This window comes from Gorilla gorilla, chromosome 1 (genome assembly GCF_029281585.2).
Source record: "Gorilla gorilla gorilla isolate KB3781 chromosome 1, NHGRI_mGorGor1-v2.1_pri, whole genome shotgun sequence".
NCBI lineage: Eukaryota > Metazoa > Chordata > Mammalia > Primates > Hominidae > Gorilla > Gorilla gorilla.
In genome coordinates this window covers 196,530,277-196,544,725 of record NC_073224.2, presented here as the reverse complement: position 1 = coordinate 196,544,725, position 14,449 = coordinate 196,530,277, and the positions used below count along the sequence as shown (strand labels likewise).

The window sequence follows — 14,449 nt, the reverse complement described above, 5'->3', positions numbered from 1 at the left end:
GTGGCTCACTACAGTCTCGACCTCCTGGGCTCAGGTGATCTTCCCATCTCAGCTTCCAGAGTAGCTGGGACTACAGGCACGAGCCACTACGCCCGGCTAATTTTTGTGTTTTTAGTAGTAGAGTTGAGGTTTCATCGTGTTGCCCAGGCTGGTCTTGAACTCCTAGGTGCAAACGGTCTGCCCACCTCAATCTCCCAAAGTGTTGGGGTTATAGGCTTGAACCGTTATGCCCAGCTGTTATTGTTAACTTTTACTCTTACCAGGCATTGTGCTGAGCACTTCATATGCATGATATTCCTTGATCCACAGAACAGCACTTTAGATTGGTATTAGAATTATCTCTATTTTACAAAGGAGGACATTGAAGCTTAAAGAGGTGATACAACCTTTCCACTGTCTCACAGCTAATAAGTGGATGAATTGGGATTCAAACCCAGACTTTCTGAACCTGAAATTCTTGAACTTGGCCTCTACAGAGTACTTTTTTTTTCTTACTTTTTATTTTATTTTGTTTTTTTGAGATGGAGTCTCACTCTGTCGCCCAGGCTGGAGTGCGGTGGTGTGATCTCGGCTCACTGCAACCTCTGCCTCCTGGGTTCAAGCGATCTCCTGCCTCAGCCTCCCAAGTAGCTGGGATTACAGGCGCCTGCCACCACGCCTAGCTAATTTTTGTATTTTTAGTAGAGACGGGGTTTCACCATGTTGGCCAGGCTGGTCTCGAACTCCTGACCTCAGGTGATCCACCCACCTCGGCCTCCTAAAGTGCTGGGATTACAGGCATGAGCCACTGCGCCCGGCCCTTTTTTTTCTTTTACATAGTACTTTTGCATATATCTTAGATGCTCAATAAATGTGAGTTCCTCCTTCTTGCCTTCTGCTATCATCCTTATCACTTTCCAGTACCTCTTTCTGTATCTTTTTACCCCTTCCTTCTGTCTTGGAGCAGAAGAAAGACTACAACTTCACAGCCATTGTATCTGTTCTCCACACTTTTCTCTGACATCAGAAACTCTTCATTATTGCTTTTCCAGGGCTTTTTCAGTCTTCTCTCCATGCATATTTCCCCATTTTGGAAAAAATAATTCTTCACTTTCTTTCAACATCATGTTTCTCAACAGGTAGTTATTAACTTCTGTTCGTTTCTCCTCTACTACCTGCTCTTCAGTTCTTGCCACCTGGTGTTCTTTCCCTCATTAATCAGGGACACAGGAGGAGAAATTTGCCATTTGTGTAGGACAGACAAGAGAAAGGGAGTAATGAATGTGACAGATAAGCATTAATCAGGAAGAGACATTGGGGAGTTCAGACCAATTGACCTTTATTTCCTCAGTGAACTGTGGGCAAGTTTATCTGCTGGGAGGGGATTGAGAGATTGGAAAACCTCCTGTGGGGAACAGGAAAGGCTGCTGGCCAGGAGAATTCAGAGGACTGGTAAAGGCCTGCTAGAGTGGGCACTGCTGGCAAGGTGACAAGTTTCTTTCTGTCCAAGTGCAGCTGCCACAGTATATGTGTGGATAAGGAAAATGTCAGTTTCATCCCCAGATAAGATTTGACAGGACATGTGTAGTGGAAGGACAAGGACATGGGCAAGGGAATCGATGCTTGTTAGAGCATTGTTGAAGTGGCCACCTATGAGGCAATGGAGGCAAGAACTAGAGGGCTGACAACTGAGAAGTGCGGGGGTGGGGACTGTGACCCACAGAGGTTTGATTTTGAGGTATTTGGAAGGCTTGCTATTCCTTCGGTGAAAATTTCTTGAGTGCCTGCTGTTGTCAAGACTTGTTAGGAGTAACTGTCTGGCATTCATGTAATGTATTAGGGACTTGTCCTGGTATTTGCTCTGTTTGTAGCAATTTGCCAAGCACAGGGGCACAAAAATAGAATCAGACACAGCCCCTGCCCTCAAAAGCTTATAGTTTATAGGTGAAACTCACATAAACTTTGTGGAAACAATATGGAAAGGTCACTTCATCTATATGGAGGTCTGTATTGGGCAAACAGGAACAGAGAGTTGAGAATTGACTCCCTGGGAACACCTTGCATGGAGGTTGGGGTAAACTTTTCACTTCTGCTGTTTTCCCTCTCACAGATGGTGAGTTCCTTGGGCAAATTATTTGCACAGTGATCTGTGTGTTCCAGGTACTCGGTGCCATTTTTTAAAGATGTATTAATGTCTCTTTGTTCCCAGGTGGAAGAAGCTGGGCAGGTGTTCCTGTTAATGAAAAAGGATTATCGAATCTCCCGAAATGTTCGCCTGGCTTGGTTCCTCAGTCATCTGCACCAAACTGTGCAGGCCACACCCCAGGAGATGCTGGTGAGGCCTAGACACACGAAAGGTGTGAGGGGCCAGCCCAGAAGGATCTGTTTTTTAGGAGAGTGCTAGAAACAGACAGGGTGGGAGACTAACTCTTAAGTCTGGTTAGGGCAAGGGACTGCCTACAAGATGATGGAAATTTTAAAAAATAATTTTTCCAGAGAGTGAGAGGAAGAGTATACGGTTAGATTGAGGGAGGTAGAGCCAATGATGTGTCATTTGGGATATAGAAGGCAGGTCCTGGGAAGAAAGGGGTACTTCCCTGATCCTTTCCTTTTCTTTCCATCCTAATTTTCAGCTTCAGTCTGAACAGGAATTGGAAGTCCTCAGTGTCCTGCCCCCTGGGTGGCAGCCAGATGAACCAGTGGTCCCAAGGCCATTCCTCCTGGTACCTTCCACCCGGGTCACCTTCCTGGCTTGGCAGTATCGGTTTGTCATTGAGCTGGACCTTAGCCCATCTACTGGCATTGTGGTAAAGGATTGAAGGGAGACCGTGGGAAGAAAGGATGGGGTGGGGTGTGAGGAGAGGGAGAGGCCTGTGGGGAAGTGAAAACTGGTCCCAGCCTACCATTTTGGAGAGAAGACAGGCTTATAAAGGAATGGTGGGTGTTTAAAAACAGCACTGGGCCAGCTGTGGTGACTCATGCCTGCAATCCCAGTGCTTTGGGAAGCCAAGGCGGGCTGATTGCTCGAGCTCAGGAGTTCGAGACTAGCCTGGGCCACATGGCAAAACTCCCTCTCTATAAAAAATACAAAAATTAGCCAGGCATGCTGGCATGCACCTGTCCTAGCTACTCGGGAGGCTGAGGTGGGAGGATTGCTTGAGCCCAGGAGGTCGAGGCTACAGTGAGCCAGGATCAGGCCACTGCGCTCTAGCGTGGGCAACAAAGCAAGACCCTGGTTTTGTTGTTTTTGTTTCCAAAAAACACCCCAGAAACTGTTCCATGTGTGGCACTGTATTTGGGTGTGCGATCAGCCATAAGTTAAGTGTCCTACTGACCCATGGAAGCTGCATGTTTCTGCCCTCTGGTTAGGGCTGCCTTTGGACCCCCTTGAGTGCTCTTTCTCTGCCCTCAGGATGATTCCACAGGGGAGATCTTGTTTGATGAAGTTTTCCATGCCCTGTCCCGCTGCCTAGGCGGGCTGCTTCGGCCCTTCCGAGTGCCTGGATCTTGCATCGACTTCCAGCCTGAGATCTATGTAACTATCCAGGCCTACTCCTCCATCATTGGACTGCAGTCCCACCAGGTATTGCATCATCTCTCCAAGTTTGTACCCTCAGACCAAATTTCTATTGGTCCTCTGACCAAGTCCTTATCCTGTCTCTGCTGTTTGTCCCCAAAGTCCCGAGCTCTGCTGGCTTCTTGAACCTGTTTTCTAGTCATCCTCATGAGTCTCTCTCCCCTTGAGAAGAACCAGTTCCTCTGGACTTAAAGGGCTTTCCTATAGACTTCGGGTCAGTTGGTGTTGATTGGACACCTGCCTTTTTCACTGCTCCTGTAAATCTCTTTGATTCTGACCACTGGATGTCTGTTTTCTCCATTCCCCTCTTCTCCTTTAGTTCTGTTGGATGGTTTGCTGATGCGCTGGCTCTGGCTAGTACCCTCAGGAGATGGTCTTTTGGAATAGTTTTGTGATTTTGAAAGACAGCAAATAACCCAGAAATGTAATTGGTTTCAAGGATAGAGGAGGGTCATTTTTTGTTGTTGTCTTTTTTTGAGACGGAGTTTCGCTCTTTTTGCCCAGGCTGGAGTGCAATGGCACCATCTTGGCTCACTGCAACCTCCGCCTCCTGGGTTCAAGCGATTCTCCTGCCTCAGCCTCCCAAGTAACTGGGATTATAGGCACTCACCACCAGGCCCAGCTTATTTATTTATTTATTTATTTTTACTAGAGACGGGGTTTCGCCATGTTGGCCAGGCTGGTCTTGAACTCCCGACCTCAGGTGATCTGCCCGCCTCGGCCTCTCAAAGTGCTAGGATTACAGGCGTGAGCCACTGTGCCCAGTGTGGGTCATTTTTTTTTGAGGGCCATGTGAACTGTTGGTTATAATGCTGACCACACAGATAATTACAGGGCTTATCCAGCACTCAAGGAGGCTATCACAAGACACTCCTTTTGGAGAATGGCCAAGTCTGTTACTGGAATATCTGTTTATGACTTAGATAAGCATTGGCCCAGTTTCCCCTCATCTGCTTTTAACTACCCTTAACTCATTGGTACAGGCTTTCCCTGAAACTGTCCGTGATGGCTGCACTGTCACCTTAGCTATCAAACTGGATTTGAGAGATAAGATATTGGGAACATGATCTAAGGGTCTGAAACATACAGCAACAAAATTGGTGCATACCTGGATCCCAGGGCAGGGATTGCCAGCCCTCTGCCCTAGTTTAAAGTGCTTTCCTAGTATAGCCGTTAGGACTATCAGTTGTGGGCTGCATCCCCAGATGGGGGCCAGGTTTTGCAGGCACTGATAGCCAAGGCAGGGAGAGCATGGATGTTAGGTAATCACTCAAAACTTGGTTCAGGTTGGCAAACACGTAATGAAGCCTGAGCTATACCAGGCCTGAGCAGGTCCTGAAGACACAGATGAATCAGACCTTGTCTTTCTCCTGATGTGAAGAGTTGAGATTTTAGTGGGGGAGATAGATATTAAAGGGAGGTAATTGTAGTTGAATGTGATAAGGGCACCGATAAGATGACTCAGGTGCTATGGGAGCACCAAGAGGGAGCACCCAACCAAGCATGGGGCCACAATAGAGAAGTCTTTCAGACAAAGCAGCATTTGTTTTTCATGTTTTTGAGACAGAGTCTTGCTCTGTTGCCCGGGCTAGAGTGCAGTGGTGCAACCTTGGCTCACTGCACCCTCCACCTCCTGGGTTCAAGCAGTTCTCCTGCCTCAGCCTTTCAATTAGCTGGGATTACAGGTGCCCACTACCACGCCTGGCTAATTTTGTTTTTTTTTTGTTTTTTTGGTAGAGACATGGTTTCACCATGTTGGCCACGCTGGCCTCGAACTTCTGACCTCAAGTGATCCACCTGTCTCAGCCTCCCAAAGTGCTGGGATTACAGGCATGAGCTACTGTGCCTGGCCCAAAGCAGCATTTGAACTGAGTTTTGAAGAAAGAATTGAGGTTAACCATTCAAAGAAGGGGAAATGGACTTTTCTGACAGAGGGACCAGCAAAAGCAAATACATGGTACTATGAACCTGTACTCTCAATCACAGGTGTTTTAGGGAACTACATATTATTCAGTGTCAACAGAGTAAAATTTGAATGTGGAAAGGGATGGTAAAGAGGAGACTGTAGACATAAGTGGGAGCTGGTTGTGAAAGGCCATGAATGTGACACTAAGGACTTTGTGCTTTATTCTATGGGGGAGTTCAGTGTGGAGGATAAGAGCACTGGATCTGGAATCACATTGCCTGTGTTTGCTTCCTGGCAGTACCACTTACTGGTTGTGTGTCCTTGAGCAAGTTACTTAACCTTTCTGTGCATCTGTGACCTTTTTCCAAAGGGGATATTAACATTGCCTATATCATATGGTGATTGAATTAATACATGTCAAGCACTTAGAACTGTGCTTGCCACATACAGAATGTGCAAATGTTAGCTATTAAAATAATTAGCCATAGGTAGCGGAGAACTATTGAAAATTTTAAACAGACAGTAACAGGATCACATGTCTACATTGGGAAGATCACAGTATTTTGTGGCTAATATGGAGGATGGATTTGGGGACAAAGTCTGGATGGGAGAATAGGCGAAGATTATTGTAGCATGGGAGAGAGGAGGAAGCCTGAATAAGGACAGCAGCTATAGGGAAGGAGAGGATTTCATCAGTTAAGCCCCAGGGCCACTTGGCCGCCCTGAGCCAGCCTTTTCATTTTCTCTGTGGCTCCCTCAAGATGTATCCTGGCTGGGCGCAGTGGCTCATGCCTGTAATCCTAGCACTTTGGGAAGCCAAGGCAGGTGAATCACATGAGGCCAAGCGTTTGAGAACAGCCTGGCCAATGTGGCAAAACCCTGTCTACTAAAAATACAACAACAACAACAACAAAATTAGCTGGGCGTGATGGTGCATATCTGTAATCCCCGCTGCTTGGGAGGCCGAGTCATGAAAATTGCTTGAACCTGGGAGGCAGAGGTTGCCATGAGCCAAGATCACGCCACTGTACTCTAACCTGAGCAACAGAGTGAGACTCTGTCTCCAAAAAAAAAAACAAGATATATCCTGTTAAATCACAGCACAGCAGTGCGTGCCTGTAATCCCAGCTACTTGGGAGGCTGAGGTGAAAGAATTATTTGAGGCCAGGAGTTTGAGACTAGCCTGGGCCACAGAGTGAGAACCTGTCTCAAAAGAAAAAAGTTAATTCACATATATAATACATGTCCACAAAGATTTGAAAAATACATTAAAATATAAAGAAAAAACAAAACTCATCTATAATAAAATACCCAGAAACAACAGGAGTTGTGCAAACAACAGTAGTTGTTTCTGGGTATTGTATTAAATTCTAACCTTTTTTTTTTTTTTTTTTTTTTTTTTTGAGACAGAATCTTGCTCTGTTACCCAGGCTGGAGTGCAGTGGCGTGATCTGGGTTCACTGCAACCTCCACCTCCTGGGTTCAGGTGATTCTCCTGCCTCAGCCTCCCGAGTAGCTGGGACTACAGGCGCCCGCCACCACGCCCGGCTAATTTTTTGTATTTTTAGTAGAGACGGGGTTTCACCGTGTTGGCCAGGATGGTCTTGATCTCCTGACCTTGTGATCTGCCCACCTCGGCCTCCCAAAGTGCTGGGATTACAGGCGTGAGCCACCACTCCTGGCTTAAATTCTAACATTTTATGGAACTTTCTTCTAATTTTGTGAGTGTGTCTTTATCCTCCCTCACCTCCATCTCTTTACCCAAAGAGAAAGGGAGAATCAAGAGGCTCATTCTAGACACGTGATTTTATGTCCTGTTTTTTGTTTTGTTTAAGAGACAGGGTCTCACTCTGTTGCCCAGGCTGGAGTGCAGAGGCATGATCATAGCTCAGTGTAACCTTCAACTTCTGGGCTTAAGTGATCTCCCACCTCAGCCTGCCAAGTAGCTAGGACTACAGGTGCATGCCACCATACCTGACTAATTGTTTTAAATTTTTTTGTAGAGACAGGATCTTGTTATGTTGTCCAGGCTGGTCTCAAACTCTTGACTTCGAGTGATCCTCCCACCTCAGCCTCCCAAAGTACTGGGATTACAGGCATGTGCTGCTGTGCCTAGCCTGTCCTGCTTTTTTTTTTTTTTTTTTAACATATAGTATGGGCATTCTTGTATGTTACTAAATATTCTTTGAAAATGTGATTTTTAATGTCCTGTTAACTTACCATTTCATCATATCTTACCATATGTTTAGCCAGCCCCTACTTGGCCACTTGAGTTGTCTCAATTTTCATTATTCTAAATAATATGAATAGGAACATCTTTCTCACCTTTTTATGGCTCCAGTTCTGCTCGTTTTCCTTCCCATGGGCCTGTAGAGTGAGACAATGTCCCACTTTCCCTCTTCTGGCTCGCCCGACCCACTTATCCAGTTGGGAACGGGGAGTAAAAAAGTAGTTGTTCCATGGGGTCAGGGTCCGAGAGAAGTGGGCATGTGGGGCAGGTTGTACGAGTGTGATGGGGAAAAAGGGGTGAGATCCTGAGGGCCACCGCAGGGACTGCTGGGTCTATATACAATTTTAGGATGGGGATACTTATTTATGTTTGAAGTAGAAGAAAAGGAGCCCATGGAGAAAGAATGAAGATATTAGAGAGACAAAAGGCTCAAGATTAGATGGACAGATTAGCTACAGGGAAAAAGAGAAGGAAGAGGAATCCTTGCTTCAGCACCTCGAAGGAAGAACAAAGACACAGATGTAAACCTTCAGTAGACTTTGGGGGTGCTTTCAGAGAGTTAGAGAGTAGTGTACCCTCCAGTTTGGGGTAAGCAGGGCGTTCCTATTGACTGACTTGCTTTCTCTTTGAAGAGGGCACAGGGCAGGAGTTATCTGCTGAGGGTAAAGGGAAGGAAGGACCATTCATTAGGGGGATAAGGAGAGGATTTTGAGCGTAAAAGAGAGAAAAGTGAAGGTCTACCTAGAATAGTCAGACAAGAGAAAGAAAGAAAGGGCATCCAAACTGGAAAATAAGTCAAATTATCCTTGTTTGCAGATGATATGATCTTTTATTTGGAAAAACCTAATGGCTCCACCAAAAAACTATTAGAACTGATAAACAAATTCAATAAAGTTGCAAGATACAAAATCAACATACAGAAAATCAGTAGCATTTCTATATGCCAGCAGCAGACAATGTGAAGAAGAAATCAAGAAAGTAATCCCATTTATGATAGTTTAAAATAAAATACCTAGGAATTAACTTAACCAAAGAAGTGAAAGATCTCTACAATGAAAACTATAAAACATCGATGAGAGAAATTGAAGTGGACTCCAAAAATTGGAATGATATTCCATGTTCATGGATTGGAAGAATCAGTATTGTTAAAATGCCCACACTGCCTAAAGCAGTCTACAGATTCAGTACAATTCCTATCAAAATACCAATGACATTCTTCATAGAAATAGAGAAAACAATCCTAAAATTTATATGGAACCACAAAAGACCCAGAATAGCCAAAGCTATTCTGAGCAAAACAAACAAAACTGGAGGAATCACATTACCTGACTTCAGATTATACTACAAAGCTATAGTAACCAAAAACAGCATGGTACTGGCATAAAAACAGACACATAGACCAATGGAACAGAATAGAGAACCCAGAAGCCATATATCTACAATGAACTCATTTTTGACAAAGATGCCAAGAACATACATTGGGGTAAGAACAGTCTCTTCAATAAATGGTTCTGGGAAGACTGGATATTCATATGCAGAAGAATGAAACTAGACTCCTATCTCACAAAAATCAAATCAAAATGGATTAAAGACTTAAATCTGGCCAGGCGCAGTGGCTCACACCTGTAATCCCAACACTTTGGGAGGCCAAGGCAGGTGGATCATGGGTCAGGAGTTCAAGACCAGCGTGGCCAAGATGGTGAAACCCCATCTCTACTAAAAAACTACAAAAAAACTAGCCGGGTGCAGTGGCAGGTGCCTGTAATCTCAGCTACTCGGGAGGCTGAGGCAGGAGAATCGCTTGAACCCGGGCAGCAGAGGTTGCAGTGAGCCAAGATCGCGCCACTGCACTCCAGCCTGGCCGACAGAGTAAGACTCTGTCTCAAAAAAAAAAAAAAAAAAAAAAAAAAAAGGACTTAAATCTAAGACCTCAAACTATGAAACTACTAAAAGAAAGCATTGGAGAAACGCTCCATGACACTGGACTGGGCAAAGATTTCTTTTCTGTGTCTAATCTGGCAGATTAACTTAATATCCTGCTCTATTTAATACTGTTAAGCAGAAGGAAATAACTAATTTCAATTTTAAGCAAACTCACAAAACAAAGGAAACAAAATCACCTCACTACAGGCCTTTGACAAAGAACATGAGTCGTTTGCTATAGCTGCCAGGCATCAGTGTATGGCGAGGAACGTGGGCTTGAGGTTGCCCAGGCAAGGCCTCTGAGGTGGGGTATATTGGGGGTTGGGGGGGGATCTTGATAGCACTGAGTTGCTGGATCCTGTGCTGCCCTGCCTGGGTGGGGAGCAGGGTGAGGGAGGCCATTCCTCTTCTGTAGAAAATGCCAACCCCCAGTACAGGGACTCTGGCAGCTGAATTGGTGACTGTAAAGCCTGATCTATATGAAATCAAAGGCACATGTGGAAATCCACTCCCAGCAAAGGGGGAGTCCTTGGGGGAAGCCAGCTGGGTTTCTGTAGGGTCCCTTCTGAAATGTCAGCATTTGAAAAACACAACCCAAAAGTAGAGGATCTACAGGGAACTTTATTCTCTCACTTCTGTCTTCATGGAGGGCACTGCCCCTTGGGAAGACCAGATTGGCTTCTGGCACAGGTATCCCCCATCTTCTTGGGCACCTGTGGCATAGCCAGCAGGCCAGAGGGGGCAGCTGGCAGTGTTGGCTCTAGCCTGACCCAGGGGGCCCAGTTAGGATCCCCTCTACCCATGGCAGGGGTGATGGCTACTTCTCCATGGTTCATGCGTGAAGCTTCCAGCCCTTTCCAGCTCAGGGAACACATGCAGAATGACAGTCACCCAGCAGACTGGAAACTGCCTCCTCTCCAAAAGTCTGGCTCCTGAACACCCTCCTCCCTGGGAAGGGCTTTAGCCCCTTTGAGATTGGGCAGGAACCAGAAGAACAGTTTCTCTGCTTTGCAATGTCTGCAACCTAGGGCTCACCCAGCCCCATCAAGCGCTGAGCTCCAGCACTGTCCACACAGTGGAAACCAAGTGAAATGACTTTGGCTTGTGGAGGGAGAAGAATGAAAAACAAAAACAAAAGCAAAATCACCTGCCCACAAGATAGAGCAGAAAAGTTCATCCGCTATCTTTTTTTTTTTTTTTTTTTTGAGACAGAGTCTCACTCTGTCACCTCGGGTGGAGTGCAGTGGCATGATCTTGGTTCATTGCAACCTCCGCCTCCCGGGTTCAAGCAATTCTCCTGCCTCAGCCTCCCGAGTAGCTGGGATTACAGGCACCTGCCACTACGCCCAGCTAATGTTTTGTATTTTAAGTAGAGACAGGGTTTTACCATGTTGGCCAGGCTGGTCTTGAACTCTTGACCTCATGATTTGCCCGCCTCGGCCTCCCAAAGTGCCGGGATTACAGGCATGAGCCACCACACCCGGCGACTTCATCCACTGTCTATCCGCTTCCCATGTAAGGCCGACCACCCAGCCCCCAAACAACCCTTAAAATGAGACCCAAACCAAAGACCTAACATATAAGCCTCAAATCAGTAAACCTCTCCTGAAACAGGCAGAGGAACTGCCTGCCCAGAAATACTCACAATAGGCTGTGCAGATTGTAAAGAGATCAACAGCTTCACCCACGCTCTGCATAAACTCTGGTACTGGCTGTGTTCTCCATAGAAGGTCTCGCTGTGTTGCCTGGGCTGGAGTGCAGTGGTGTGAACACAGCTCACTGCAGCCTTGATCTCTTGGGCTTAAGTGATTCTCCTGCCTCAGACTCCTGAGTAGCTGAGACCACAGGTGCATTTCACCACTCTCAGCTAATTTTTAGTTTTTTTGTAGAGATGAGGTCTCTACCAAGCTGGTCTCTAGCTCCAGGGCTCAAGCGATCTTCCCATCTTGGCCTCCCAAAGTGCTGGGATTACAGATGTGAACCACTGTGCTTGGCTCAAAGATTTATTGATAATACCCTGCAAGCACAAGTGTGCAAAGCAAAAATGGACAAATCGGATCACATCAAGTTAAAAAGCTTCTGCACAGCAAAGGAAACAATAAACAAAGTGAGGAAACAACCACAGAATGGGAGAAAATATTTGCAAACCACCCATCTGACAAGGGATTAATTACCAGAATATATAAGGAGCTCAAACAACTCTATAAGAAAAAAAAAATCCAATAATCTGATTTTAAAATGGGATTTTTTTATCTTAAAAAAGATCTCAATAGACATTTCTCAAAAGAAGGCATACATATGGCAAACAGGTATATGAAAAAGTGTTCAATATCATTGATCATCAGAGAAATGCAAATGAAAACTGCAATGAGGTATCATTTCACCCCAGTTAAAATGGTTTTTATCCAAAAGACAGGCAATAACAAATGCTGGTGAGGATGTGGAGAAAAGGTAACCTTGTGCACTCTTGGTAGAAATGTAAATTAGTACAACCACTATGAAGAACAGTTTGGAGGTTCCTCAAAAAACAAAATAGGCTGGGCGCGGTACCTCATACCTGTAATCCCAGCACTTTGGGAGGCTGAGGTGGGAGTTTGAGACCAGCCTGGCCAACATGGTGAAACCTTGTCTCTACTAAAAATACAAAAATTAGCTGAGCGTGATGGCGGATGCCTGTAATCCCAGCTACTCGGGAGCCTGAGGCAGAGAATTGCTTGAATCTGGGAGGCAGAGATTGCAGTGAGCCGAGATAGTGCCACTGCACTCCAGCCTGGGTGACAGAGCAAGACTCCATCTCAAAAAACAAAACAAAAAAAAACTGAAAGTAGAGCTACCATATGATCTAGCAATCCTCACTCCTAGGTGTATACCCAAAAGAAAGGAAATCAGTATATGGAAGAGATATCTGCACTCCCATGTTTATTACAGCACTATTCACAATAGACAAGATCTGGAAGCAGCCTGAGTGTTCATTGACAGATGAATGGATAAAGAAAATGTGGTACATATATACAATGGAATACTATTCAGCCATAAAAAAGAATGAGATCCTGTCATTTGCAACAACATGGATGGAACTGGAGGACATTATGTTAAGTGAAATAAGCCAGGCACAGAAAGACAAACTTGGCATGTTATTTATTTGTGAGAGCTAAAAATTAAAACAATTGAACTAATGAAGATGGAGAGTGGAACGATGGTTACCAAAGGCTGGGAAGGGTAGTTGGGGGAGGTGGAAGGGGAGATGGTTAATGGGTACAAAAATAGAGTTAGAAAGAATGAATAAGATCTAGTACTTGATAGCACAGTAGACTGACTACAGTCAACAGTAATTTATTGTACATTTAAAAATAACTAAAAGTAAAATTGGATTGTTTGTAACACAAAAAATAGGATAAATGCCTGAGGTGGGTAGGCATGGTGACTCATGCCTGTAATCCCAGCACTTTGGGAGGCTGAGGTGGGTGGATCACTTGAGGCCAGGAGTTTGAGACCAGCCTGGCCAACATGGTGAAACCCCGTCTCTACTAAAAATGCAAAAATTACCTGGGTGTGGTGGCCCATGCCTGTAATCCCAGCTGAGGAAGGCTGAGGCAGAAGAATCGCTTGAACCCGGGAGGCGGAGGTTGCAGTGAGCCAAGATCACACCTGCACTCTAGCCTGGGCGACAGAGCAAGGCTCTGTCTCAAAAAAACAAACAAACAAACAAAAAAAAACAACTTGAAGTGGATATCCCATTTACCATGATTTAATTGTTATACATTGTATTCCTGTATCAAAATATCTCATGTGCTCCATAAATATATACACCTTCTATGTACCCACAAAAATTAAAAAAAAAAAATTTTTTTATCCAGTCTCGCTCTGTAGCCCAGGCTGGAGTGCAGTGGCGTGATCTCTGCTCACTGCAACCTTCGCCTTCCAGGTCCCGGTTAAGCAATTCTCTTGCCTCCCAAGTAGCTGGGATTACAGGTGCCTACCACCATGCACAGCTAATTTTTGTAAAATTGAAAAGGTCCAGAATAGCCTCTGTGTGTACAGAAGGTAGGAGTCTCCATGGTGACAGCTGATCTTGGGCTGGTCAGTATGCTTAGAAATAAAAAAGCATTAAAAAGTATGAGAATAAAAAAGGCTTTGCCAGGCTGAGGAGGGGCAGCTCATAAGACATCCTGTAGGCCAAGGTAGAAGAAGCTATTAATAGAAGATGTTATAGTGCCCCCATGTGGGGGGTTGGGGAAGCCCAGTGTGGAGGACCCTAAGCAGAGGGAAGTTGTGACCCCAGATAAAGATGACTAATGACTAGGGACCTGGGTTGAGGACTGATGGAGATTGGATAAGGGGGAAATTGGCTGTGGAGTCATACCTTAGACCCTGGTTGGGTAGGAAGTCAGGATCGCCTAGATGGAGCTATGGAGAATAAACAGAGCAGAAGTGTAGTGGTCTGTGCCACCCTGACCGTCCTGTCTCAGTCTTTCCCTTGTGCTTCTTAGGTGCTGGTACAGGGCTGCCTCTTGGACCCTTCCCAGCGGGAGGTGTTCCTGCAGCAGATATATGAGCAGCTCTGCCTCTTTGAGGATAAGGTGGCCACCATGCTGCAGCAGCAGTACGATCCCCAGAGCCAGGTATGTAAGAGAGAAAGTGGGCAGAGGCAACTTAGAAAGAGGAGCAGCTAAGGACAGAGGGCAGAGAGGAGGGATAGTCCAAATAGGGCAAAAAAGGGCTAAGAGCTGGGGCAAAGTGAGAAAAGGATAGGCATGCTCATGACACACTCCCTGTTGGAGCAGGACTCAGATATACTCCCCAAAACAGATTCTTTCAGGGAAAAAATGTGAAA

The 14,449-nt window shown here is 45.5% G+C and overlaps 1 protein-coding gene across 1 annotated transcript in view; it reads left to right on the top strand.

The window, feature by feature from the left end:
* SZT2 (SZT2 subunit of KICSTOR complex) overlaps nucleotides 1-14,449 on the top strand; it is a 61,125-nt gene that overhangs the window by 10,800 nt on the left and 35,876 nt on the right. Inside the window, exons 2-5 of the mRNA XM_019016846.4 lie at nucleotides 2,189-2,314; nucleotides 2,613-2,786; nucleotides 3,392-3,562; nucleotides 14,106-14,237. Of these exons, the coding sequence (XP_018872391.4) occupies nucleotides 2,189-2,314; nucleotides 2,613-2,786; nucleotides 3,392-3,562; nucleotides 14,106-14,237 (603 nt within the window). The remainder of the gene's footprint in view (nucleotides 1-2,188; nucleotides 2,315-2,612; nucleotides 2,787-3,391; nucleotides 3,563-14,105; nucleotides 14,238-14,449) is intronic.